General features: G+C 43.2%; 3 protein-coding genes and 1 long non-coding RNA gene across 4 annotated transcripts in view; all 4 read left to right on the forward strand.

Annotated features, from left to right (window-relative positions):
* The window catches only part of LOC146970208 (uncharacterized), a 168,299-nt gene extending 152,436 nt beyond the window's left edge, over nt 1-15,863 (forward strand). The window contains exons 3-21 of the mRNA XM_085805906.1: nt 6,759-6,965; nt 7,179-7,289; nt 7,837-7,978; nt 8,149-8,237; nt 8,454-8,660; nt 8,874-8,984; nt 10,598-10,739; nt 10,904-10,995; nt 11,215-11,430; nt 11,644-11,754; nt 12,313-12,454; nt 12,619-12,698; nt 12,931-13,137; nt 13,351-13,461; nt 14,020-14,161; nt 14,332-14,420; nt 14,637-14,843; nt 15,057-15,167; nt 15,726-15,863. Coding sequence (XP_085662032.1) covers nt 6,759-6,965; nt 7,179-7,289; nt 7,837-7,978; nt 8,149-8,237; nt 8,454-8,660; nt 8,874-8,984; nt 10,598-10,739; nt 10,904-10,995; nt 11,215-11,430; nt 11,644-11,754; nt 12,313-12,454; nt 12,619-12,698; nt 12,931-13,137; nt 13,351-13,461; nt 14,020-14,161; nt 14,332-14,420; nt 14,637-14,843; nt 15,057-15,167; nt 15,726-15,863 — 2,655 coding nt within the window. The remainder of the gene's footprint in view (nt 1-6,758; nt 6,966-7,178; nt 7,290-7,836; nt 7,979-8,148; nt 8,238-8,453; nt 8,661-8,873; nt 8,985-10,597; nt 10,740-10,903; nt 10,996-11,214; nt 11,431-11,643; nt 11,755-12,312; nt 12,455-12,618; nt 12,699-12,930; nt 13,138-13,350; nt 13,462-14,019; nt 14,162-14,331; nt 14,421-14,636; nt 14,844-15,056; nt 15,168-15,725) is intronic.
* A 93-nt stretch (nt 15,864-15,956) lies between these two features.
* Nucleotides 15,957-22,646, forward strand: LOC146970214 (uncharacterized). Its single transcript, XM_085805907.1, has 17 exons — nt 15,957-16,127; nt 16,344-16,550; nt 16,765-16,875; nt 17,438-17,579; nt 17,750-17,838; nt 18,055-18,261; nt 18,475-18,585; nt 19,144-19,285; nt 19,456-19,547; nt 19,764-19,970; nt 20,184-20,294; nt 20,855-20,996; nt 21,167-21,267; nt 21,484-21,690; nt 21,904-22,014; nt 22,348-22,489; nt 22,597-22,646. Exons 1-17 carry the CDS (start codon nt 15,957-15,959, stop codon nt 22,644-22,646), a joined length of 2,343 nt encoding a protein of 780 aa, XP_085662033.1.
* Nucleotides 22,647-23,218: 572 nt separating this feature from the next.
* LOC146970215 (uncharacterized) lies at nt 23,219-24,722 on the forward strand. The gene is made up of 3 exons (XR_015038026.1): nt 23,219-23,420; nt 23,951-24,061; nt 24,629-24,722. It is a non-coding gene; the product is annotated as an uncharacterized LOC146970215 (long non-coding RNA).
* Nucleotides 24,723-24,745: 23 nt separating this feature from the next.
* Nucleotides 24,746-27,990, forward strand: LOC146970216 (ferric reductase 1-like). Its single transcript, XM_085805908.1, has 7 exons — nt 24,746-24,770; nt 24,926-25,020; nt 25,249-25,455; nt 26,065-26,175; nt 26,401-26,542; nt 26,671-26,808; nt 27,422-27,990. The coding sequence occupies exons 1-7, from the start codon at nt 24,746-24,748 to the stop codon at nt 27,466-27,468; spliced, it is 765 nt and encodes a 254-aa protein (XP_085662034.1). The 3' UTR covers nt 27,469-27,990.
* The last annotated feature ends 1 nt before the right edge of the window (nt 27,991 follows it).

Raw genomic sequence — 27,991 nt, forward strand, 5'->3', positions numbered from 1 at the left:
CCTGATGCCTCCCAACGGCACCGACCTGACCATCCAGCTCAGAGGAGAGTCAACAGGCTACGTCGCTCTGGGACTGACCGTCAATGCATCTGAGGTAAAAACAAACAAACAAAAAAAACACTCACCCCAAGGCCTCATATAAACCCAATCAGACAGATGGAGATGTTTAAAGTGCTGGTATTATACAAACAATACTGAACCAGATCACAGGATCTTGTAGGAAAAACTTGTTGACTTTGTATTTCGCCTGTTGTTTCCGCAATAGAGACAAAAGTCTAATTGTTCTTCTCTTCTTTTTTCTCCTCAGGGCATCACCATGCTTTTCGTCTGTGCTCGAAACACATCAGACAACAGTTCAATTATCTTCCGCACACAGCAGAGAAACAACACAAATGCGGCGCTTAATGCAACAGAGAGGGTGAGGTCCTAACGGATGTAGCACAGACATACTGTCTCATTTATGCACCATGTGTAATAGTAGGCACATTTTAGACATGTCATTCAGATATGATCTTACTTGGTGTGTGGATCATAGTGTATTCTGACACGTCACTCCAACATCTGTCAAAGATTTTTAGTCAGGATGGATTATATTGAACATGAAGACTGTGACAATCTAATGATTCAATTTGTTTTCCACACCATTAATCGACCAAATGTCAGAAATCTGACCTGCAAAATCCACTTTTTTTCAAAGTGTTCATGGTGCGTACATCAAATTTCCCCAGCAGCACTTGAACGCACCAATTTGGAGAGTAGTTTGAATCACTTTAGCAATATCAAGAATCACAAATTCAACTTTAAGAACAAAAATGATGGCAGATTATGTATCACAATCATCTTCTACAGCTATCTGTATTGGTTTGACTTCTCCTCATGTTTCCTCACCAATATAATTTCTCACAATGGGCCAATTAAACTTGAACTGCATCTAATTTTAGCTCAGTATCTAACTATAATGTCACCTCACCTTCCCAGATTGTGAGAGAAATCCGTGGCTCGGTGGTAGGGAACGTGATCCGGTGCGAGTTTGTAGTCCCCATGGTGAACGCCACCAAACTGGGCAGCAGCAATGCCACCACCCTCTCCATCGTCATGGGAACTGGCCCCTTTAATACTAGTAAGTGGAAACAAGAGATCTGCAGCAATTCACTACTTGCTACTGATTCACATTGAATTTCAGCTGTAAATTATCCAAATTAAATCAAATGGCCTCCTTGGATCCAGATTCAGCCACACTACTGCTGTCAGACTTCTCACTGTTTAACTCCTGGTTTTGCACAGCTACAGATGTGGTCGGTACCTTCAACCAGAGCTTTAACAGCGGCCTTCTGGATGTTGCCAACCCCGCCAGCACAGAGCCAGCACCAGCACCAGCACCAACAACACCAGTACTGACATTTTCCAATGCAACGGTTGGTTCACCTTTATTTTTTCAGTAACTGTAGAGCTCCACAATGTTATAATAACTTTGGTCCTGGTAACAGGTTTTAGCCTTTGATTCAAACCAAACCAGAATCAGAAACGTGTTATTTTCTTGGTACAAAAAGAGACAAAAACAGCACATTAGCTCAGTGGGAGTAACTGTGTGTTGTGTTTACCACCAGGTGAACATCACTCGGGACGGGTGTGCAGTCAGTAAACTGTGTGTGGAGACACCAGACGACTGCGATCCTGCAGGAAATGGCACCTGTCTGTTTGGATCAGTGAATGCCAGCAGCCTGATGCCTCCCAACGGCACCGACCTGACCATCCAGCTCAGAGGAGAGTCAACAGGCTACGTCGCTCTGGGACTGACCGTCAACGCATCTGAGGTAAAAACAAACAAACAAAAAAAACACTCACCCCAAGGCCTCATAAAAACCCAATCAGACAGATGGAGATGTTTAAAGTGCTGGTATTATACAAACAATACTGAACCAGATCACAGGATCTTGTAGGAAAAACTTGTTGACTTTGTATTTCGCCTGTTGTTTCTGCAATAGAGACAAAAGTCTAATTGTTCTTCTCTTCTTTTTTCTCCTCAGGGCATCACCATGCTTTTCGTCTGTGCTCGAAACACATCAGACAACAGCTCAATTATCTTCCGCACACAGCAGAGAAACAACACAAATGCGGCGCTTAATGGAACAGAGAGGGTGAGGTCTTAACGGATGTAGCACAATCAATCAATTTGTTTATTTCGGGCATGTCAATTTAAATCATCATCATCACACTTCATCATCAAATAATACAATACATGGCCGAAAGGGAAAAGCGGGAGAAGCAAAAGCTTATCTAGTCCCGCCCCCATAAAGCACAGACATACTGTCTCATTTATGCACCATGGGCCGGATTTACTAAGATCCCAGATAGCGGGCACTATATTGTTTGCACCCGCTAAAATATTGCGTGTTTGGTTAGCGCACGCAAAACAGCTGATCTACTAAGAGTAACCCGCTAAATGAAAACACGTGCAAACCGCAATATGTAAATGAGGGTTTTGCGAGTAGTAATCGTTTCCGCCATGGAGAGAGTGGACAGAGAGCTGGACGGACGAAGGGACAGAATGACATTTGATCCGATGCATACAATGACAGCATGTGTGTTCATCTCTCTCGCGCTCTGTTTAGATAAATAAACACAAATCGCTACAGGGCCCAACTCGTCATAGAGTGACAAACAGGCAGCAGCTGCAGCGACAATCACACACCTATAACATGTGTGTGTATGCCGCCCATGATCCAGTGGATTAATAGAAAGCTCAGGTGGGACACACGGATCTAAACGCTCTGACCACTGACCAGAGGGATCAAAGACGGGTGAAGGCAGCGGTGACGTCTCTCAGTCCGGGACCGGGACTGAGAGACGGAGCTGAGCAGCCAGGTACTGGAGAGGGAGGAGAGGAGAGGAAAAGAGAGGAGCGCACTGCAGGACAGACGTGTGCCGTGCGTAACGGCGCGTAAAAGACTTTTAACACGGCTGAAAAACTGTTACAGAATTACCCAGACGTGAGGAAATGCAGAGATGTAAGATCATGGAGCTCTGACAGGTATCAAACCAATAAACGCATACGTTTTCACAAAGTTGTATCAGTTAGTACATGGTTTTCAGACGTGGTAAATAAAGACGCAAAAACAGCCACCGCAATCTCTTCCTGGTTTGGTAAATCACATTGCCCTCGCTAAATAAATCGATTTGCATCTACTCCTCCCCGCCAAAAATGATGGCAGATTATGTATCACAATCATCTTCTACAGCTATCTGTATTGGTTTGACTTCTCCTCATGTTTCCTCACCAATATAATTTCTCACAATGGGCCAATTAAACTTGAACTGCATCTAATTTTAGCTCAGTATCTAACTATAATGTCACCTCACCTTCCCAGATTGTGAGAGAAATCCGTGGCTCGGTGGTAGGGAACGTGATCCGGTGCGAGTTTGTAGTCCCCATGGTGAACGCCACCAAACTGGGCAGCAGCAATGCCACCACCCTCTCCATCGTCATGGGAACTGGCCCCTTTAATACTAGTAAGTGGAAACAAGAGATCTGCAGCAATTCACTACTTGCTACTGATTCACATTGAATTTCAGCTGTAAATTATCCAAATTAAATCAAATGGCCTCCTTGGATCCAGATTCAGCCACACTACTGCTGTCAGACTTCTCACTGTTTAACTCCTGGTTTTGCACAGCTACAGATGTGGTCGGTACCTTCAACCAGAGCTTTAACAGCGGCCTTCTGGATGTTGCCAACCCCGCCAGCACAGAGCCAGCACCAGCACCAGCACCAACAACACCAGTACTGACATTTTCCAATGCAACGGTTGATTCACCTTTATTTTTTCAGTAACTGTAGAGCTCCACAATGTTATAATAACTTTGGTCCTGGTAACAGGTTTTAGCCTTTGATTCAAACCAAACCAGAATCAGAAACGTGTTATTTTCTTGGTACAGAAAGAGACAAAAACAGCACATTAGCTCAGTGGGAGTAACTGTGTGTTGTGTTTACCACCAGGTGAACATCACTCGGGACGGGTGTGCAGTCAGTAAACTGTGTGTGGAGACACCAGACGACTGCGATCCTGCAGGAAATGGCACCTGTCTGTTTGGATCAGTGAATGCCAGCAGCCTGATGCCTCCCAACGGCACCGACCTGACCATCCAGCTCAGAGGAGAGTCAACAGGCTACGTCGCTCTGGGACTGACCGTCAACGCATCTGAGGTAAAAACAAACAAACAAAAAAAACACTCACCCCAAGGCCTCATAAAAACCCAATCAGACAGATGGAGATGTTTAAAGTGCTGGTATTATACAAACAATACTGAACCAGATCACAGGATCTTGTAGGAAAAACTTGTTGACTTTGTATTTCGCCTGTTGTTTCTGCAATAGAGACAAAAGTCTAATTGTTCTTCTCTTCTTTTTTCTCCTCAGGGCATCACCATGCTTTTCGTCTGTGCTCGAAACACATCAGACAACAGCTCAATTATCTTCCGCACACAGCAGAGAAACAACACAAATGCGGCGCTTAATGGAACAGAGAGGGTGAGGTCCTAACGGATGTAGCACAGACATACTGTCTCATTTATGCACCATGGGCCGGATTTACTAAGATCCCAGATAGCGGGCGCTATATTGTTTGCACCCGCTAAAATATTGCGTGTTTGGTTAGTGCACGCAAAACAGCTGATCTACTAAGAGTAACCCGCTAAATGAAAACACGTGCAAACCGCAATATGTAAATGAGGGTTTTGCGAGTAGTAATCGTTTCCGCCATGGAGAGAGTGGACAGAGAGCTGGACGGACGAAGGGACAGAATGACATTTGATCCGATGCATACAATGACAGCATGTGTGTTCATCTCTCTCGCGCTCTGTTTAGATAAATAAACACAAATCGCTACAGGGCCCAACTCGTCATAGAGTGACAAACAGGCAGCAGCTGCAGCGACAATCACACACCTATAACATGTGTGTGTATGCCGCCCATGATCCAGTGGATTAATAGAAAGCTCAGGTGGGACACACGGATCTAAACGCTCTGACCACTGACCAGAGGGATCAAAGACGGGTGAAGGCAGCGGTGACGTCTCTCAGTCCGGGACCGGGACTGAGAGACGGAGCTGAGCAGCCAGGTACTGGAGAGGGAGGAGAGGAGAGGAAAAGAGAGGAGCGCACTGCAGGACAGACGTGTGCCGTGCGTAACGGCGCGTAAAAGACTTTTAACACGGCTGAAAAACTGTTACAGAATTACCCAGACGTGAGGAAATGCAGAGATGTAAGATCATGGAGCTCTGACAGGTATCAAACCAATAAACGCATACGTTTTCACAAAGTTGTATCAGTTAGTACATGGTTTTCAGACGTGGTAAATAAAGACGCAAAAACAGCCACCGCAATCTCTTCCTGGTTTGGTAAATCACATTGCCCTCGCTAAATAAATCGATTTGCATCTACTCCTCCCAGTATTTTTGCACGTTCTAGCTATTTGCATATTCATCAAGGCAAACACGCTAAATGGATTGCACGTGCTATTTTGCCCATTTGAGAGACGCAATCCTCGGTGCGTCCGGTTAGTAGATCAGGTTCCACGTGTGTTTGCGCGTGCAATCACATTTGCACACGTTTTAATACACGCAAACCTTTAGTAAATCCGGCCCCATGTGTAATAGTAGGCACATTTTAGACATGTCATTCATATATGATCTTACTTGGTGTGTGGATCATAGTGTATTCTGAGACGTCACTCCAACATCTGTCAAAGATTTTTAGTCAGGATGGATTATTGAACATGAAGACTGTGACAATCTAATGATTCACATTGTTTTCCACGCCAAATGTCAGAAATCTGACCTGCAAAATCCACTTTTTTTCAACGTGTTCATGGTCCGTACATCAAATTTCCCCAGCAGCACTTGAACGCACCAATTTGGAGAGTAGTTTGAATCACTTTAGCAATATCAAGAATCACAAATTCAACTTTAAGAACAAAAATGATGGCAGATTATGTATCACAATCATCTTCTACAGCTATCTGTATTGGTTTGACTTCTCCTCATGTTTCCTCACCAATATAATTTCTCACAATGGGCCAATTAAACTTGAACTGCATCTAATTTTAGCTCAGTATCTAACTATAATGTCACCTCACCTTCCCAGATTGTGAGAGAAATCCGTGGCTCGGTGGAAGGGAACGTGATCCGGTGCGAGTTTGTAGTCCCCATGGTGAACGCCACCAAACTGGGCAGCAGCAATGCCACCACCCTCTCCATCGTCATGGGAACTGGCCCCTTTAATGCTAGTAAGTGGAAACAAGAGATCTGCAGCAATTCACTACTTGCTACTGATTCACATTGAATTTCAGCTGTAAATGATCCAAATTAAATCAAATGGCCTCCTTGGATCCAGATTCAGCCACACTACTGCTGTCAGACTTCTCACTGTTTAACTCCTGGTTTTGCACAGCTACAGATGTGGTCGGTACCTTCAACCAGAGCTTTAACAGCGGCCTTCTGGATGTTGCCAACCCCGCCAGCACAGAGCCAGCACCAACAACACCAGTACTGACATTTTCCAATGCAACGGTTGGTTCACCTTTATTTTTTCAGTGACTGTAGAGCTCCACAATGTTATAATAACTTTGGTCCTGGTAACAGGTTTTAGCCTTTGATTCAAACCAAACCAGAATCAGAAACGTGTTATTTTCTTGGTACAATAAGAGACAAAAACAGCACATTAGCTCAGTGGGAGTAACTGTGTGTTGTGTTTACCACCAGGTGAACATCACTCGGGACGGGTGTGCAGTCACTAAACTGTGTGTGGAGACACCAGACGACTGTGATCCTGCAGGAAATGGCACCTGTCTGTTTGGATCAGTGAATGCCAGCAGCCTGATGCCTCCCAACGGCACCGACCTGACCATCCAGCTCAGAGGAGAGTCAACAGGCTACGTCGCTCTGGGACTGACCGTCAACGCATCTGAGGTAAAAACAAACAAACAAAAAAAACACTCACCCCAAGGCCTCATAAAAACCCAATCAGACAGATGGAGATGTTTAAAGTGCTGGTATTATACAAACAATACTGAACCAGATCACAGGATCTTGTAGGAAAAACTTGTTGACTTTGTATTTCGCCTGTTGTTTCCGCAATAGAGACAAAAGTCTAATTGTTCTTCTCTTCTTTTTTCTCCTCAGGGCATCACCATGCTTTTCGTCTGTGCTCGAAACACATCAGACAACACCTCAATTATCTTCCGCACACAGCAGAGAAACAACACAAATGCGGCGCTTAATGGAACAGAGAGGGTGAGGTCCTAACGGATGTAGCACAGACATACTGTCTCATTTATGCACCATGTGTAATAGTAGGCACATTTTAGACATGTCATTCAGATATGATCTTACTTGGTGTGTGGATCATAGTGTATTCTGACACGTCACTCCAACATCTGTCAAAGATTTTTAGTCAGGATGGATTATTGAACATGAAGACTGTGACAATCTAATGATTCACATTGTTTTCCATGCCAAATGTCAGAAATCTGACCTGCAAAATCCACTTTTTTTCAAAGTGTTCATGGTCCGTACTTCAAATTTCCCCAGCAGCACTTGAACGCACCAATTTGGAGAGTAGTTTGAATCACTTTAGCAATATCAAGAATCACAAATTCAACTTTAAGAACAAAAATGATGGCAGATTATGTATCACAATCATCTTCTACAGCTATCTGTATTGGTTTGACTTCTCCTCATGTTTCCTCACCAATATAATTTCTCACAATGGGCCAATTAAACTTGAACTGCATCTAATTTTAGCTCAGTATCTAACTATAATGTCACCTCACCTTCCCAGATTGTGAGAGAAATCCGTGGCGCGGTGGTAGGGAACGTGATCCGGTGCGAGTTTGTAGTCCCCATGGTGAACGCCACCAAACTGGGCAGCAGCAAAGCCACCACCCTCTCCATCGTCATGGGAACTGGCCCCTTTAATGCTAGTAAGTGGAAACAAGAGATCTGCAGCAATTCACTACTTGCTACTGATTCACATTGAATTTCAGCTGTAAATTATCCAAATTAAATCAAATGGCCTCCTTGGATCCAGATTCAGCCACACTACTGCTGTCAGACTTCTCACTGTTTAACTCCTGGTTTTGCACAGCTACAGATGTGGTCGGTACGTTCAACCAGAGCTTTAACAGCGGCCTTCTGGATGTTGCCAACCCCGCCAGCACAGAGCCAGCACCAACAACACCAGTACTGACATTTTCCAATGCAACGGTTGGTTTACCTTTATTTTTTCAGTAACTGTAGAGCTCCGCAATGTTATAATAACTTTGGTCCTGGTAACAGGTTTTAGCCTTTGATTCAAACCAAACCAGAATCAGAAACGTGTTATTTTCTTGGTACAAAAAGAGACAAAAACAGCACATTAGCTCAGTGGGAGTAACTGTGTGTTGTGTTTACCACCAGGTGAACATCACTCGGGACGGGTGTGCAGTCAGTAAACTGTGTGTGGAGACACCAGACGACTGTGATCCTGCAGGAAATGGCACCTGTCTGTTTGGATCAGTGAATGCCAGCAGCCTGATGCCTCCCAACGGCACCGACCTGACCATCCAGCTCAGAGGAGAGTCAACAGGCTACGTCGCTCTGGGACTGACCGTCAACGCATCTGAGGTAAAAACAAACAAACAAAAAAAACACTCACCCCAAGGCCTCATAAAAACCCAATCAGACAGATGGAGATGTTTAAAGTGCTGGTATTATACAAACAATACTGAACCAGATCACAGGATCTTGTAGGAAAAACTTGTTGACTTTGTATTTCGCCTGTTGTTTCCGCAATAGAGACAAAAGTCTAATTGTTCTTCTCTTCTTTTTTCTCCTCAGGGCATCACCATGCTTTTCGTCTGTGCTCGAAACACATCAGACAACAGCTCAATTATCTTCCGCACACAGCAGAGAAACAACACAAATGCGGCGCTTAATGGAACAGAGAGGGTGAGGTCCTAACGGATGTAGCACAGACATACTGTCTCATTTATGCACCATGGGCCGGATTTACTAAGATCCCAGATAGCGGGCGCTATATTGTTTGCACCCGCTAAAATATTGCGTGTTTGGTTAGTGCACGCAAAACAGCTGATCTACTAAGAGTAACCCGCTAAATGAAAACACGTGCAAACCGCAATATGTAAATGAGGGTTTTGCGAGTAGTAATCGTTTCCGCCATGGAGAGAGTGGACAGAGAGCTGGACGGACGAAGGGACAGAATGACATTTGATCCGATGCATACAATGACAGCATGTGTGTTCATCTCTCTCGCGCTCTGTTTAGATAAATAAACACAAATCGCTACAGGGCCCAACTCGTCATAGAGTGACAAACAGGCAGCAGCTGCAGCGACAATCACACACCTATAACATGTGTGTGTATGCCGCTCATGATCCAGTGGATTAATAGAAAGCTCAGGTGGGACACACGGATCTAAACGCTCTGACCACTGACCAGAGGGATCAAAGACGGGTGAAGGCAGCGGTGACGTCTCTCAGTCCGGGACCGGGACTGAGAGACGGAGCTGAGCAGCCAGGTACTGGAGAGGGAGGAGAGGAGAGGAAAAGAGAGGAGCGCACTGCAGGACAGACGTGTGCCGTGCGTAACGGCGCGTAAAAGACTTTTAACACGGCTGAAAAACTGTTACAGAATTACCCAGACGTGAGGAAATGCAGAGATGTAAGATCATGGAGCTCTGACAGGTATCAAACCAATAAACGCATACGTTTTCACAAAGTTGTATCAGTTAGTACATGGTTTTCAGACGTGGTAAATAAAGACGCAAAAACAGCCACCGCAATCTCTTCCTGGTTTGGTAAATCACATTGCCCTCGCTAAATAAATCGATTTGCATCTACTCCTCCCAGTATTTTTGCACGTTCTAGCTATTTACATATTCATCAAGGCAAACACGCTAAATGGATTGCACGTGCTATTTTGCCCATTTGAGAGACGCAATCCTCGGTGCGTCCGGTTAGTAGATCAGGTTCCACGTGTGTTTGCGCGTGCAATCACATTTGCACACGTTTTAATACACGCAAACCTTTAGTAAATCCGGCCCCATGTGTAATAGTAGGCACATTTTAGACATGTCATTCAGATATGATCTTACTTGGTGTGTGGATCATAGTGTATTCTGACACGTCACTCCAACATCTGTCAAAGATTTTTAGTCAGGATGGATTATTGAACATGAGGACTGTGACAATCTAATGATTCACATTGTTTTCCACGCCAAATGTCAGAAATCTGACCTGCAAAATCCACTTTTTTTCAACGTGTTCATGGTCCGTACATCAAATTTCCCCAGCAGCACTTGAACGCACCAATTTGGAGAGTAGTTTGAATCACTTTAGCAATATCAAGAATCACAAATTCAACTTTAAGAACAAAAATGATGGCAGATTATGTATCACAATCATCTTCTACAGCTATCTGTATTGGTTTGACTTCTCCTCATGTTTCCTCACCAATATAATTTCTCACAATGGGCCAATTAAACTTGAACTGCATCTAATTTTAGCTCAGTATCTAACTATAATGTCACCTCACCTTCCCAGATTGTGAGAGAAATCCGTGGCTCGGTGGTAGGGAACGTGATCCGGTGCGAGTTTGTAGTCCCCATGGTGAACGCCACCAAACTGGGCAGCAGCAATGCCACCACCCTCACCATCGTCATGGGAACTGGCCCCTTTAATACTAGTAAGTGGAAACAAGAGTTCTGCAGCAATTCACTACTTGCTACTGATTCACATTGAATTTCAGCTGTAAATGATCCAAATTAAATCAAATGGCCTCCTTGGATCCAGATTCAGCCACACTACTGCTGTCAGACTTCTCACTGTTTAACTCCTGGTTTTGCACAGCTACAGATGTGGTCGGTACCTTCAACCAGAGCTTTAACAGCGGCCTTCTGGATGTTGCCAACCCCGCCAGCACAGAGCCAGCACCAGCACCAGCACCAACAACACCAGTACTGACATTTTCCAATGCAACGGTTGGTTCACCTTTATTTTTTCAGTAGAGCTCCACAATGTTATAATAACTTTGGTCCTGGTAACAGGTTTTAGCCTTTGAGTCAAATCAAACCATCATAAATGTGTTAATTTTGGTACAAAAAGAGATAAAAACGCACATTAGCTCAGTGGGAGTAACTGTGTGCTGTGTTTACCACCAGGTGAACATCACTCGGGACGGGTGTGCAGTCAGTAAACTGTGTGTGGAGACACCAGACGACTGCGATCCTGCAGGAAATGGCACCTGTCTGTTTGGATCAGTGAATGCCAGCAGCCTGATGCCTCCCAACGGCACCGACCTGACCATCCAGCTCAGAGGAGAGTCAGCAGAGTTAGCAGGCTACATCGCACTGGGACTGACCGTCAACGCATCTGAGGTAAAAACAAACAAACAAAAAAAACACTCGCCCCAAGGCCTCATAAAAACCCAATCAGACAGATGGAGATGTTTAAAGTGCTGGTATTATACAAACAATACTGAACCAGATCACAGGATCTTGTAGGAAAAACTTGTTGACTTTGTATTTCGCCTGTTGTTTCCGCAATAGAGACAAAAGTCTAATTGTTCTTCTCTTCTTTTTTCTCCTCAGGGCATCACCATGCTTTTCGTCTGTGCTCGAAACACATCAGACAACAGCTCAATTATCTTCCGCACAGTGCAGAGTAACAACACAAATATGACGCTTAATGGAACAGAGAGGGTGAGGTCCTAACGGATGTAGCACAGACATACTGTCTCATTTATGCACCATGTGTAATAGTAGGCACATTTTAGGCATGTCATTCAGATATGATCTTACTTGGTGTGTGGATCATAGTGTATTCTGACACGTCACTCCAACATCTGTCAAAGATTTTTAGTCAGGATGGATTATTGAACATGAAGACTGTGACAATCTAATGATTCACATTGTTTTCCACACCATTAATCGACCAAATGTCAAATATCTGACCTGCAAAATCCACTTTTTTTCAAAGTGTTCATGGTCCGTACTTCAAATTTCCCCAGCAGCACTTGAACGCACCAATTTGGAGAGTAGTTTGAATCACTTTAGCAATATCAAGAATCACAAATTCAACTTTGAGAACAAAAATGATGGCAGACTATTCATCACAATCATCTTCTACAGCTATCTGTATTGGTTTGACTTCTCCTCATGTTTCCTCACCAATATAATTTCTCACAATGGGCCAATTAAACTTGAACTGCATCTAATTTTAGCTCAGTATCTAACTATAATGTCACCTCACCTTCCCAGAACGTGACAGAAATCCGTGGCTTGGTGAGAGGGAACGTGATCCGGTGCGAGTTTGTAGTCCCCATGGTGAACGCCACCAAAATGGGGAGCAGCAATGCCACCACCCTCTCCATCGTCATGGGAACTGGCCCCTTTAATGCTAGTAAGTGGAAACAAGAGATCTGCAGCAATTCACTACTTGCTACTGATTCACATTGAATTTCAGCTGTAAATTATCCAAATTAAATCAAATGGCCTCCTTGGATCCAGATTCAGCCACACTACTGCTGTCAGACTTCTCACTGTTTAACTCCTGGTTTTGCACAGCTACAGATGTGGTCGGTACGTTCAACCAGAGCTTTAACAGCAGCCTTCTGGATGTTGCCAACCCCGCCAGCACAGAGCCAGCACCAACAACACCAGCGCTGACATTTTCCAATGCAACGGTTGGTTCACCTTTATTTTTTCAGTAACTGTAGAGCTCCGCAATGTTATAATAACTTTGGTCCTGGTAACAGGTTTTAGCCTTTGATTCAAACCAAACCAGAATCAGAAACGTGTTATTTTCTTGGTACAAAAAGAGACAAAAAACAGCACATTAGCTCAGTGGGAGTAACTGTGTGTTGTGTTTACCACCAGGTGAACATCACTCGGGACGGGTGTGCAGTCAGTAAACTGTGTGTGGAGACACCAGCCGACTGCGATCCTGCAGGAAATGGCACCTGTCTGTTTGGATCAGTGAATGCCAGCAGCCTGATGCCTCCCAACGGCACCGACCTGACCATCCAGCTCAGAGGAGAGTCAACAGGCTACGTCGCTCTGGGACTGACCGTCAACGCATCTGAGGTAAAAACAAACAAACAAAAAAAACACTCACCCCAAGGCCTCATAAAAACCCAATCAGACAGATGGAGATGTTTAAAGTGCTGGTATTATACAAACAATACTGAACCAGATCACAGGATCTTGTAGGAAAAACTTGTTGACTTTGTATTTCGCCTGTTGTTTCCGCAATAGAGACAAAAGTCTAATTGTTCTTCTCTTCTTTTTTCTCCTCAGGGCATCACCATGCTTTTCGTCTGTGCTCGAAACACATCAGACAACAACTCAATTATCTTCCGCACACAGCAGAGAAACAACACAAATGCGGCGCTTAATGCAACAGAGAGGGTGAGGTCCTAACGGATGTAGCACAGACATACTGTCTCATTTATGCACCATGCGTAATAGTAGGCACATTTTAGACATGTCATTCAGATATGATCTTACTTGGTGTGTGGATCATAGTGTATTCTGACACGTCACTCCAACATCTGTCAAATATTTTTAGTCAGGATGGATTATTGAACATGAAGACTGTGACAATCTAATGATTCACATTGTTTTCCACACCATTAATCGACCAAATGTCAAAAATCTGACCTGCAAAATCCACTTTTTTTCAAAGTGTTCATGGTCCGTACTTCAAATTTCCCCAGCAGCACTTGAACGCACCAATTTGGAGAGTAGTTTGAATCACTTTAGCAATATCAAGAATCACAAATTCAACTTTAAGAACAAAAATGATGGCAGATTATGTATCACAATCATCTTCTACAGCTATCTGTATTGGTTTGACTTCTCCTCATGTTTCCTCACCAATATAATTTCTCACAATGGGCCAATTAAACTTGAACTGCATCTAATTTTAGCTCAGTATCTAACTATAATGTCACCTCACCTTCCCAGATTGTGAGAGAAATCCGTGGCTCGGTGACAGGGAACGTGATCCGGTGCGAGTTTGTAGTCCCCATGGTGAACGCCACCAAAATGGGCAGCAGCAATGCCACCACTCTCTCCATCGTCATGGGAACTGGCCCCTTTAATGCTAGTAAGTGGAAACAAGAGATCTGCAGCAATTCACTACTTGCTACTGATTCACATTGAATTTCAGCTGTAAATTATCCAAATTAAATCAAATGGCCTCCTTGGATCCAGATTCAGCCACACTACTGCTGTCAGACTTCTCACTGTTTAACTCCTGGTTTTGCACAGTTACAGATGTGGTCGGTACCTTCAACCAGAGCTTTAACAGCAGCCTTCTGGATGTTGCCAACCCCGCCAGCACAGAGCCAGCACCAACAACACCAGTACTGACATTTTCCAATGTAACAGTTGGTTCACCTTTATTTTTTCAGTAACTGTAGAGCTCCACAATGTTATAATAACTTTGGTCCTGGTAACAGGTTTTAGCCTTTGATTCAAACCAAACCAGAATCAGAAACGTGTTATTTTCTTGGTACAAAAAGAGACAAAAACAGCACATTAGCTCAGTGGGAGTAACTGTGTGTTGTGTTTACCACCAGGTGAACATCACTCGGGACGGGTGTGCAGTCACTAAACTGTGTTGTGGAGGACACCAGACGACTGCGATCCTGCAGGAAATGGCACTGTCTGTTTGGATCAGTGAATGCCAGCAGCCTGATGCCTCCCAACGGCACCGACCTGACATCCAGCTCAGAGGAGAGTCAACAGGCTACGTCGCTCTGGGACTGACCGTCAATGCATCTGAGGTAAAACAAACAAACAAAAAAAACACTCACCCCAAGGCCTCATAAAAACCCAATCAGACAGATGGAGATGTTTAAAGTGCTGGTATTATACAAACAATACTGAACCAGATCACAGGATCTTGTAGGAAAAAACTTGTTGACTTTGTATTTCGCCTGTTGTTTCCGCAATAGAGACAAAAGTTTAATTGTTCTTCTCTTCTTTTTTCTCCTCAGGGCATCACCATGCTTTTCGTCTGTGCTCGAAACACATCAGACAACACCTCAATTATCTTCCGCACAGTGCAGAGAAACAACACAAATGAGACGCTTAATGCAACAGAGAGGGTGAGGTCCTAACGGATGTAGCACAGACATACTGTCTCATTTATGCACCATGCGTAATAGTAGGCACATTTTAGACATGTCATTCAGATATGATCTTACTTGGTGTGTGGATCATAGTGTATTCTGACACGTCACTCCAACATCTGTCAAAGATTTTTAGTCAGGATGGATTATTGAACATGAAGACTGTGACAATCTAATGATTCACATTGTTTTCCACACCATTAATCGACCAAATGTCAAATATCTGACCTGCAAAATCCACTTTTTTTCAAAGTGTTCATGGTCCGTACTTCAAATTTCCCCAGCAGCACTTGAATGCACCAATTTGGAGAGTAGTTTGAATCACTTTAGCAATATCAAGAATCACAAATTCAACTTTGAGAACAAAAATGATGGCAGACTATTCATCACAATCATCTTCTACAGCTATCTGTATTGGTTTGACTTCTCCTCATGTTTCCTCACCAATATATTTTCTCACAATGGGCCAATTAAACTTGAATTGCATCTAATTTTAGCTCAGTATCTAACTATAATGTCACCTCACCTTCCCAGAACGTGACAGAAATCCGTGGCTCGGTGGTAGGGAACGTGATCCGGTGCGAGTTTGTAGTCCCCATGGTGAACGCCACCAAAATGGGGAGCAGCAATGCCACCACCCTCTCCATCGTCATGGGAAACTGGCCCCTTTAATGCTAGTAAGTGGAAACAAGAGATCTGCAGCAATTCACTACTTGCTACTGATTCACATTGAATTTCAGCTGTAAATTATCCAAATTAAATCAAATGGCCTCCTTGGATCCAGATTCAGCCACACTACTGCTGTCAGACTTCTCACTGTTTAACTCCTGGTTTTGCACAGCTACAGATGTGGTCGGTACCTTCAACCAGAGCTTTAACAGCAGCCTTCTGGATGTTGCCAACCCCGCCAGCACAGAGCCAGCACCAACAACACCAGTACTGACATTTTCCAATGTAACAGTTGGTTCACCTTTATTTTTTCAGTAACTGTAGAGCTCCACAATGTTATAATAACTTTGGTCCTGGTAACAGGTTTTAGCCTTTGATTCAAACCAAACCAGAATCAGAAACGTGTTATTTTCTTGGTACAAAAAGAGACAAAAACAGCACATTAGCTCAGTGGGAGTAACTGTGTGTTGTGTTTACCACCAGGTGAACATCACTCGGGACGGGTGTGCAGTCAGTAAACTGTGTGTGGAGACACCAGACGACTGCGATCCTGCAGGAAATGGCACCTGTCTGTTTGGATCAGTGAATGCCAGCAGCCTGATGCCTCCCAACGGCACCGACCTGACCATCCAGCTCAGAGGAGAGTCAACAGGCTACGTCGCTCTGGGACTGACCGTCAACGCATCTGAGGTAAAAAACAAACAAACAAAAAAAACACTCACCCCAAGGCCTCATAAAAACCCAATCAGACAGATGGAGATGTTTAAAGTGCTGGTATTATACAAACAATACTGAACCAGATCACAGGATCTTGTAGGAAAAACTTGTTGACTTTGTATTTCGCCTGTTGTTTCCGCAATAGAGACAAAAGTCTAATTGTTCTTCTCTTCTTTTTTCTCCTCAGGGCATCACCATGCTTTTCGTCTGTGCTCGAAACACATCAGACAACAGCTCAATTATCTTCCGCACAGTGCAGAGAAACAACACAAATGAGACGCTTAATGCAACAGAGAGGGTGAGGTCCTAACGGATGTAGCACAGACATACTGTCTCATTTATGCACCATGTGTAATAGTAGGCACATTTTAGACATGTCATTCAGATATGATCTTACTTGGTGTGTGGATCATAGTGTATTCTGACACGTCACTCCAACATCTGTCAAAGATTTTTAGTCAGGATGGATTATTGAACATGAAGACTGTGACAATCTAATGATTCACATTGTTTTCCACACCATTAATCGACCAAATGTCAAATATCTGACCTGCAAAATCCACTTTTTTTTCAAAGTGTTCATGGTCCGTACTTCAAATTTCCCCAGCAGCACTTGAACGCACCAATTTGGAGTGTAGTTTGAATCACTTTAGCAATATCAAGAATCACAAATTCAACTTTAAGAACAAAAAATGATGGCAGACTATTCATCACAATCATCTTCTACACAGCTATCTGTATTGGTTTGACTTCTCCTCATGTTTCCTCACCAATATAATTTCTCACAATGGGCCAATTAAACTTGAATTGCATCTAATTTTAGCTCAGTATCTAACTATAATGTCACCTCACCTTCCCAGAACGTGACAGAAATCCGTGGCTCGGTGGTAGGGAACGTGATCCGGTGCGAGTTTGTAGTCCCCATGGTGAACGCCACCAAAATGGGGAGCAGCAATGCCACCACCCTCTCCATCGTCATGGGAACTGGCCCCTTTAATGCTAGTAAGTGGAAACAAGAGATCTGCAGCAATTCACTACTTGCTACTGATTCACATTGAATTTCAGCTGTAAATTATCCAAATTAAATCAAATGGCCTCCTTGGATCCAGATTCAGCCACACTACTGCTGTCAGACTTCTCACTGTTTAACTCCTGGTTTTGCACAGCTACAGATGTGGTCGGTACCTTCAACCAGAGCTTTAACAGCAGCCTTCTGGATGTTGCCAACCCCGCCAGCACAGAGCCAGCACCAACAACACCAGTACTGACATTTTCCAATGTAACAGTTGGTTCACCTTTATTTTTTCAGTAACTGTAGAGCTCCACAATGTTATAATAACTTTGGTCCTGGTAACAGGTTTTAGCCTTTGATTCAAACCAAACCAGAATCAGAAACGTGTTATTTTCTTGGTACAAAAAGAGACAAAAACAGCACATTAGCTCAGTGGGAGTAACTGTGTGTTGTGTTTACCACCAGGTGAACATCACTCGGGACGGGTGTGCAGTCAGTAAACTGTGTGTGGAGACACCAGACGACTGCGATCCTGCAGGAAATGGCACCTGTCTGTTTGGATCAGTGAATGCCAGCAGCCTGATGCCTCCCAACGGCACCGACCTGACCATCCAGCTCAGAGGAGAGTCAACAGGCTACGTCGCTCTGGGACTGACCGTCAACGCATCTGAGGTAAAAACAAACAAACAAAAAAAACACTCACCCCAAGGCCTCATAAAAACCCAATCAGACAGATGGAGATGTTTAAAGTGCTGGTATTATACAAACAATACTGAACCAGATCACAGGATCTTGTAGGAAAAACTTGTTGACTTTGTATTTCGCCTGTTGTTTCCGCAATAGAGACAAAAGTTTAATTGTTCTTCTCTTCTTTTTTCTCCTCAGGGCATCACCATGCTTTTCGTCTGTGCTCGAAACACATCAGACAACACCTCAATTATCTTCCGCACAGTGCAGAGAAACAACACAAATGCGGCGCTTAATGCAACAGAGAGGGTGAGGTCCTAACGGATGTAGCACAGACATACTGTCTCATTTATGCACCATGCGTAATAGTAGGCACATTTTAGACATGTCATTCAGATATGATCTTACTTGGTGTGTGGATCATAGTGTATTCTGACACGTCACTCCAACATCTGTCAAAGATTTTTAGTCAGGATGGATTATTGAACATGAAGACTGTGACAATCTAATGATTCACATTGTTTTCCACACCATTAATCGACCAAATGTCAAATATCTGACCTGCAAAATCCACTTTTTTTCAAAGTGTTCATGGTCCGTACTTCAAATTTCCCCAGCAGCACTTGAATGCACCAATTTGGAGAGTAGTTTGAATCACTTTAGCAATATCAAGAATCACAAATTCAACTTTGAGAACAAAAATGATGGCAGACTATTCATCACAATCATCTTCTACAGCTATCTGTATTGGTTTGACTTCTCCTCATGTTTCCTCACCAATATAATTTCTCACAATGGGCCAATTAAACTTGAATTGCATCTAATTTTAGCTCAGTATCTAACTATAATGTCACCTCACCTTCCCAGAACGTGACAGAAATCCGTGGCTCGGTGGTAGGGAACGTGATCCGGTGCGAGTTTGTAGTCCCCATGGTGAACGCCACCAAAATGGGGAGCAGCAATGCCACCACCCTCTCCATCGTCATGGGAACTGGCCCCTTTAATGCTAGTAAGTGGAAACAAGAGATCTGCAGCAATTCACTACTTGCTACTGATTCACATTGAATTTCAGCTGTAAATTATCCAAATTAAATCAAATGGCCTCCTTGGATCCAGATTCAGCCACACTACTGCTGTCAGACTTCTCACTGTTTAACTCCTGGTTTTGCACAGCTACAGATGTGGTCGGTACCTTCAACCAGAGCTTTAACAGCAGCCTTCTGGATGTTGCCAACCCCGCCAGCACAGAGCCAGCACCACCAACAACACCAGTACTGACATTTTCCAATGTAACAGTTGGTTCACCTTTATTTTTTCAGTAACTGTAGAGCTCCACAATGTTATAATAACTTTGGTCCTGGTAACAGGTTTTAGCCTTTGATTCAAACCAAACCAGAATCAGAAACGTGTTATTTTCTTGGTACAAAAAGAGACAAAAACAGCACATTAGCTCAGTGGGAGTAACTGTGTGTTGTGTTTACCACCAGGTGAACATCACTCGGGACGGGTGTGCAGTCAGTAAACTGTGTGTGGAGACACCAGACGACTGCGATCCTGCAGGAAATGGCACCTGTCTGTTTGGATCAGTGAATGCCAGCAGCCTGATGCCTCCCAACGGCACCGACCTGACCATCCAGCTCAGAGGAGAGTCAACAGGCTACGTCGCTCTGGGACTGACCGTCAACGCATCTGAGGTAAAAACAAACAAACAAAAAAAACACTCACCCCAAGGCCTCATAAAAACCCAATCAGACAGATGGAGATGTTTAAAGTGCTGGTATTATACAAACAATACTGAACCAGATCACAGGATCTTGTAGGAAAAACTTGTTGACTTTGTATTTCGCCTGTTGTTTCCGCAATAGAGACAAAAGTCTAATTGTTCTTCTCTTCTTTTTTCTCCTCAGGGCATCACCATGCTTTTCGTCTGTGCTCGAAACACATCAGACAACAGCTCAATTATCTTCCGCACAGTGCAGAGAAACAACACAAATGAGACGCTTAATGCAACAGAGAGGGTGAGGTCCTAACGGATGTAGCACAGACATACTGTCTCATTTATGCACCATGTGTAATAGTAGGCACATTTTAGACATGTCATTCAGATATGATCTTACTTGGTGTGTGGATCATAGTGTATTCTGACACGTCACTCCAACATCTGTCAAAGATTTTTAGTCAGGATGGATTATTGAACATGAAGACTGTGACAATCTAATGATTCACATTGTTTTCCACACCATTAATCGACCAAATGTCAAATATCTGACCTGCAAAATCCACTTTTTTTCAAAGTGTTCATGGTCCGTACTTCAAATTTCCCCAGCAGCACTTGAATGCACCAATTTGGAGAGTAGTTTGAATCACTTTAGCAATATCAAGAATCACAAATTCAACTTTAAGAACAAAAATGATGGCAGACTATTCATCACAATCATCTTCTACACAGCTATCTGTATTGGTTTGACTTCTCCTCATGTTTCCTCACCAATATAATTTCTCACAATGGGCCAATTAAACTTGAATTGCATCTAATTTTAGCTCAGTATCTAACTATAATGTCACCTCACCTTCCCAGAACGTGACAGAAATCCGTGGCTCGGTGGTAGGGAACGTGATCCGGTGCGAGTTTGTAGTCCCCATGGTGAACGCCACCAAAATGGGGAGCAGCAATGCCACCACCCTCTCCATCGTCATGGGAACTGGCCCCTTTAATGCTAGTAAGTGGAAACAAGAGATCTGCAGCAATTCACTACTTGCTACTGATTCACATTGAATTTCAGCTGTAAATTATCCAAATTAAATCAAATGGCCTCCTTGGATCCAGATTCAGCCACACTACTGCTGTCAGACTTCTCACTGTTTAACTCCTGGTTTTGCACAGCTACAGATGTGGTCGGTACCTTCAACCAGAGCTTTAACAGCGGCCTTCTGGATGTTGCCAACCCCGCCAGCACAGAGCCAGCACCAGCACCAGCACCAACAACACCAGTACTGACATTTTCCAATGCAACGGTTGGTTCACCTTTATTTTTTCAGTAACTGTAGAGCTCCACAATGTTATAATAACTTTGGTCCTGGTAACAGGTTTTAGCCTTTGATTCAAACCAAACCAGAATCAGAAACGTGTTATTTTCTTGGTACAAAAAGAAACAAAAACAGCACATTAGCTCAGTGGGAGTAACTGTGTGTTGTGTTTACCACCAGGTGAACATCACTCGGGACGGGTGTGCAGTCAGTAAACTGTGTGTGGAGACACCAGACGACTGCGATCCTGCAGGAAATGGCACCTGTCTGTTTGGATCAGTGAATGCCAGCAGCCTGATGCCTCCCAACGGCACCGACCTGACCATCCAGCTCAGAGGAGAGTCAACAGGCTACGTCGCTCTGGGACTGACCGTCAACGCATCTGAGGTAAAAACAAACAAACAAAATAAACACTCACCCCAAGGCCTCATAAAAACCCAATCAGACAGATGGAGATGTTTAAAGTGCTGGTATTATACAAACAATACTGAACCAGATCACAGGATCTTGTAGGAAAAACTTGTTGACTTTGTATTTCGCCTGTTGTTTCCGCAATAGAGACAAAAGTCTAATTGTTATTCTCTTCTTTTTTCTCCTCAGGGCATCACCATGCTTTTCGTCTGTGCTCGAAACACATCAGACAACAGCTCAATTATCTTCCGCACAGTGCAGAGAAACAACACAAATGCGGCGCTTAATGGAACAGAGAGGGTGAGGTCCTAACGGATGTAGCACAGACATACTGTCTCATTTATGCACCATGTGTAATAGTAGGCACATTTTAGACATGTCATTCAGATATGATCTTACTTGGTGTGTGGATCATAGTGTATTCTGACACGTCACTCCAACATCTGTCAAAGATTTTTAGTCAGGATGGATTATTGAACATGAAGACTGTGACAACCTAATGATTCACATTGTTTTCCACACCATTAATCGACCAAATGTCAAAAATCTGACCTGCAAAATCCACTTTTTTGAACTTGAACTGCATCTAATTTTAGCTCAGTATCTAACTATAATGTCACCTCACCTTCCCAGATTGTGAGAGAAATCCGTGGCTCGGTGGCAGGGAACGTGATCCGGTGCGAGTTTGTAGTCCCCATGGTGAACGCCACCAAAATGGAGAGCAGCAATGCCACCACCCTCTCCATCGTCATGGGAACTGGCCCCTTTAATGCTAGTAAGTGGAAACAAGAGATCTGCAGCAATTCACTACTTGCTACTGATTCACATTGAATTTCAGCTGTAAATTATCCAAATTAAATCAAATGGCCTCCTTGGATCCAGATTCAGCCACACTACTGCTGTCAGACTTCTCCCTGTTTGTGTGTCACTAACTCCTGGTTTTGCACAGCTTCAGGTATGCCCGGCGACTTCAACCAGAGCTTTAACAGTGGCCTTCTGGATGTTGCCAACCCCGCCAGCACAGAGCCAGCACCAGCACCACCAGTACTGACATTTTCCAATGCAACGGTTGGTTCACCTTTATTTTTTCAGTAGAGCTCCGCAATGTTATACTAACTTTGGTAACAGGTTTTAGCCTTTGATTCAAACCAAACCATCAGAAACGTGTTATTTTCTTGGCAAGGCAAGGCAAGGCAATTTTATTTGTATAGCCCGTTTTTACAAACAGTTTGTCTCAAAGGGCTTTACATGGCATCGTAACAACATCCTCTGTCCTTAGACCCTCAAACTGACTGAGGAAAAACTCCATAGAAAACCTTTTTAACAGGGAAAAATCGGAGAAACCTCAGGGTGAGCAACAGAGGAGGGATCCCTCACCCAGGACGGACAGACGTGCAATAGATGTTATTACAGACAAGACAGTACAGTTCTTGGTACAAAAAGAGACAAAACAGCACATTAGCTCAGTGGGAGTAACTGTGTGTTGTGTTTACCACCAGGTGAACATCACTCGGGACGGGTGTGCAGTCACTAAACTGTGTGTGGAGACACCAGACGACTGCGATCCTGCAGGAAATGGCACCTGTCTGTTTGGATCAGTGGCTGCCAGCGCCCCAACGCCTCCCAACGGCACCGACCTGACCATCCAGCTCAGAGGAGAGTCAACAGGCTACGTCGCTCTGGGACTGACCACGAGCGCATCTGCGGTAAAAAACAAAACAAAAAACAAAACACTCAAAGCTGCAATAATGTTCATGTTACACTCGGCTCAGTCTTTGTTTATTAAGATCCTCACTGGTATTACTCCAAGGCCTCATAAAAACCCAATCAGACAGAGGGAGATGTTAAAAGTGCTGGTATTATTAAAAAAAGATAAAGACATTAAGTAAGAAAAAGACAATGTTAAATAAATAAATAAAATAAATAAATAAATAAATAAAATAAATTAAATAACAAAACAAAGTTCAGAGAGTCAGGTTTAACAATCTGGAAATCAGTTTGCAGGTTACGATGACAGATTCCCCTTATTGTACCTGGTTAATGACCAATATATCACATTGAAACCCAACATATTAAGTTTCTGCAAACAGGGAAGGCAGGTAACAAACACAGAACAAGAAAAACTCGACTCTTTCCAAGCCTAAACTACAAGACAACTTGTTGACTTTGTATTTTGCCTTATGTTTCCCCAACAGTGACAAAAGTCTAATTGTTCTTCTCTTTTTCTTTTCCTCAGGACACCACACTACTTTTCATCTGTGGTCAAAACTCATCTGCCAACAACTCGTTCTTCTTCAGCGTAGTGCTGAGCAACAGCACAAGCAATACGCTCACTACACTCCAGAGGGTGAGGTCCTAACAGATGGGTTTAATTTAAGCTCCATGCATTTGAAAAACGACATGTCTATAGGAAACAGAAGATGAACAGAAAGTATATTTATTATCTTGAACATGAAGACATAATGATTCACTTTATTTTCACACCATTCATCAATCAAATTATAAAACAAATCCACTTTAGAGTTCATGTTTGGGTCAAAATGGGCCAATTAAACTTGATCTTACTTTTGCTCACAGTAACTAACTTTATTTTTTACACTATTTATCAATCAAATGATACAAAATTTGACCTGCAAAATGCTATGCTGTACATCAGATTTCTCCAGCAGCACTTGAACGCACCAATTTGGAGAGTAGTTTGAATCATTTTGTGATTTCAATCAAGAATCACAAATTCAACCTTTAGAACAAAAATGTTGGCAGATTATGTATCACAATCATCTTCTACAGCTATCTGTATTGGTTTGACTTCTCACTTTTTCCAGTATCATTTATCACAATGGGCCAATTAAACTTGAACTGCATCTTATTTTAGCTCACAGTATCTAACTTTAATGTCACCTCATCTTCCCAGAACGTGAGAGATATCCGCAACTCGGTGGAAAACAATGTGATCCGGTGTGAGTTTGTAGCGCCCAGCATTAACGGCACCAACCTGAGGAGCAGCCGCACCACCACCTTCTCCGTCGTCATGGGGAGCGGCACCGTTAATGGAAGTAAGTGGACACAAGAGATCTGCAGCAATTCACTACTTGCTACCGATTCACATTAGCTGTAAATTATCGAAATGAAATCAAATGATCTCCTTTGATTCAGATTCAGCCACTCTGCTGCTGTCAGACTCTTAACTGTTTGTGGTTTTAATCTTCAGGTACGATCGGTTCCTTCACCCAGAGCTTTAACAGCGGCCCACTGGATGTTGCCGACCCCACCAGCACAGAGCCAGCAGTAACACCAGCACCAACGGTTGGTTCACCTTTATTTTCTTAGTAGCTGTAGAGCTCTGCAATATTATAATAACTTTGGTACTTTAAATGCATAACTGCAATATTCACACTCTATAGAGAGAAATAACAGGTTTTAGCCTCTGAGTCAAACCAAACCATCAGAAACGTGTTATTTTCTTGGTACAAAAAGAGACAAAAACAGCACATTAGCTCAGTGGGAGTAACTGTGTGTTGTGTTTACCACCAGGTGAACATCACTCGGGACGGGTGTGCAGTCACTAAAGTGTGTGTGGAGACACCAGACAACTGTGACCCTGCAGGAAATGGCTCCTGTCTGTTTGGATCAGTGAATGCCAGCACCCCAATGCCTCCCAACGGCACCAACCTGACCATCCAGCTCAGAGGAGAGTCAACAGGCTACGTCGCTCTGGGACTGACCGTCAACGCATCCTTGGTAAAGAAAATCACACAAAGCTGCAATAATGTTCATGTTACACTCAGTCTGTGTTGTTAAAAGAGCAAAACAAAGTTCAGATAGTCAGGTTTAATAATCTGGAATATACTGATGAACTGAATTAAGCCCCCCACCACGACCTCAGAAAGATAAACTGTGTAATGGTCCAGAAATCAGGGGCTGAATCCTCCAAAAAGAGGCGAACACGAGGTCAGACCACCTCGTCCTCACCAAATCTAACAGTCTAGATTCAGGAAATGGGTCAAATATGATATTGTGTCTTGTCCAGTCAAACATCTCTTCCAGGATGTTTGCCCTCACACAGTCGAACAGGGATAAAAGACATAAAACCTGTTTTACTGTCCCGCAGTTTGCAGGTTAAGTGACAGATTGTACCAGGTTAATGATCAATGTATCACATAGAAACCAAACATATTACGTTTCTGCAAACAGGGAAGGCAGGTAACCAACAGTCACCACCGGTAAATACAGAACAAGAAAAACTCGACTCTCTCCAAGCCTATAGACAACTTGTTGACTTTGTATTTTGCCTTTTGTTTCCCCAACAGTGACAAAAGTCTAATTGTTCTTCCCTTTTTTCCCCCTCAGGACACCACACTACTTTTCATCTGTGGTCAAAACTCATCTGCCAACAACTCGTTCTTCTTCAGAGTAATGCAGAGAAACAACTCAGCAAATACGCTTACTCCATTGGACAGGGTGAGGTCCTAACAGATGTGTTTAATTTATGCTCCATGCATTTGAAAAATGACTTGTTTATAGGAAACAGAAGATGAACAGAAAGTTTATCAAATGATAAAAAACAATCTGACTTGCAAAATCCACTTTAGAGTTCATGTTTGGGTCAGAGTGGACCAATTAAACTTGAGCGGCATCTTATTTGTGCTCACAGTAACTAACTGTAATGTCACCTCACCTTCCCAGACGGTGTCAGGTGTCCTCAGCTCGGTGCAAAGCGGCGTGATCCGGTGTGAGTTTGTAGTGCCGATGGTGAACGCCACCAACCTGAGGGACAGCCACGCCACCACCTTCGTCATCCTCCTGGGGAACGGCACTGTCAATGGAAGTAAGTGGACACAAGCTTTCTCATTGCTACTGATTCACATTATATTTCAGCTTTGAATTAATTCAATCAAAATGCAGTGAAACTCCACTGACTCAGACTTGTCGCTAACTCCTGGTTTTACTCTTCAGGTACGATCGGTGCGTTCAATGTGCGTCTGACCAGTGACCCTCTGAATGTTGCCGACCCCAGCAGCACAGCAGAGACCACCCCCGCACCGACCACCGTAATGACCACCGCTGGAGCCAGCGGACTCCTTCACTCGCATGGTAAACTACTACACACACACCAAACCTCTACCAACAAACTCTGCTTTGTTTCAAATGTTGGTACATTTGAGTTCATGTCCAGAGGGAGATAAATAGCAGGGATAATAATATTCCTGTACTTTCTGGCTCATATCCCGGAAATTTTCCATATAAATTCCCAAGAATTATTATAGATAGTAAGCTGTTATTTACTAATACATTATTATTATAAGGGGAATAGAGAAAGTCTAAACAAAACAAACAAACAAACAAACAGGAAATTCATGAACATGTTCTTTGTTTACAAACCATTTACCATTCTATTAGATTTCCTGTACCCGTAACAAGCAGGTACACAGTAACCATAGGAGCTGTCTGTGTATTAATGCCTTTTATTTTGTACCAAATGAAGAGTAAATCTTTCAGGATGACATTATTTCACAGATGCTTTGGGAGCTGATATGTTATTGATAATTAAAGGAAAGTTCTAGGATTAAAAATAGGCACAGATAAAAACCAGAACTCATGTCACTGAACCACCACATTATGTTTGTTTTTTCCTTTGTGACCATTTCTGTTGCAAAGCCTGTACAAACATTTGCTGACAAACGTCTCTCGTCTCTCCTCCCACCAGCTCTGCTGTTCCTGCTCAGCGTCCTCGCACTGAAGCTGATTGCCTGAAACAGTCCGGAGGAAAAGTTGTGATCTGTTTGACACGATGAAGATGAAGTGTGCGTTGGACCGATGCACAGATGAAGCCCGAGTGTCTACAGCGTTTAAATTAAAGCATAAGTTGTGTTTGTGAGTGTTTTCCGGTGCTCATCATGGGTCATGGGTTTGATAAGTTGAAGGGTGTCATGGCTGCTGTGATCCCATCATAAGACGATCTGTAGTTTCTCTCTCTGTTCTCTGTTCTGGTCCGCCTCAGGTTGGATCAGGTCTTGAAAATGATCTGGGTCCATTTCGGGTCCAAAATTGTTAAGCACAGAAGAAGACACTGTGTGTTGACAAACTGTGTGTGTGTATAAACATTGTTTTACTGATTTACTGTACCTGTTTGGACATTTTAAATATATTTTTGTACTATATTTGTACCAGAGATATAATTTAAGCTTAAACTAAAAACGAAGTGTTCATATGGTATTTTGCAAACTTTATTTTGTAGAAAAAAATGTCGTAGTCCTACATGCTTTACCATATGCAA

This window comes from Trachurus japonicus, chromosome 17 (assembly GCF_045865225.1).
Source record: "Trachurus japonicus isolate A0001 chromosome 17, Traja_1.0".
Lineage (NCBI taxonomy): Eukaryota > Metazoa > Chordata > Actinopteri > Carangiformes > Carangidae > Trachurus > Trachurus japonicus.

Coding starts and splice junctions, on each gene's coding strand:
- LOC146970216 (XM_085805908.1), top strand. CDS start 24,746: ATGGGGAGCGGCACCGTTAATGGAA. Junction 25,021..25,248: donor CAGTAACACCAGCACCAACG/GTTGGTTCACCT, acceptor GTTTACCACCAG/GTGAACATCACTCGGGACGG. Junction 26,809..27,421: donor CGGACTCCTTCACTCGCATG/GTAAACTACTAC, acceptor TCCTCCCACCAG/CTCTGCTGTTCCTGCTCAGC.
- LOC146970214 (XM_085805907.1), top strand. CDS start 15,957: ATGGCCTCCTTGGATCCAGATTCAGCCACACTACTGCTGTCAGACTTC. Junction 19,286..19,455: donor AACTGGCCCCTTTAATGCTA/GTAAGTGGAAAC, acceptor GCACAGCTACAG/ATGTGGTCGGTACCTTCAAC. Junction 22,490..22,596: donor AACTGGCCCCTTTAATGCTA/GTAAGTGGAAAC, acceptor CCTTGGATCCAG/ATTCAGCCACACTACTGCTG.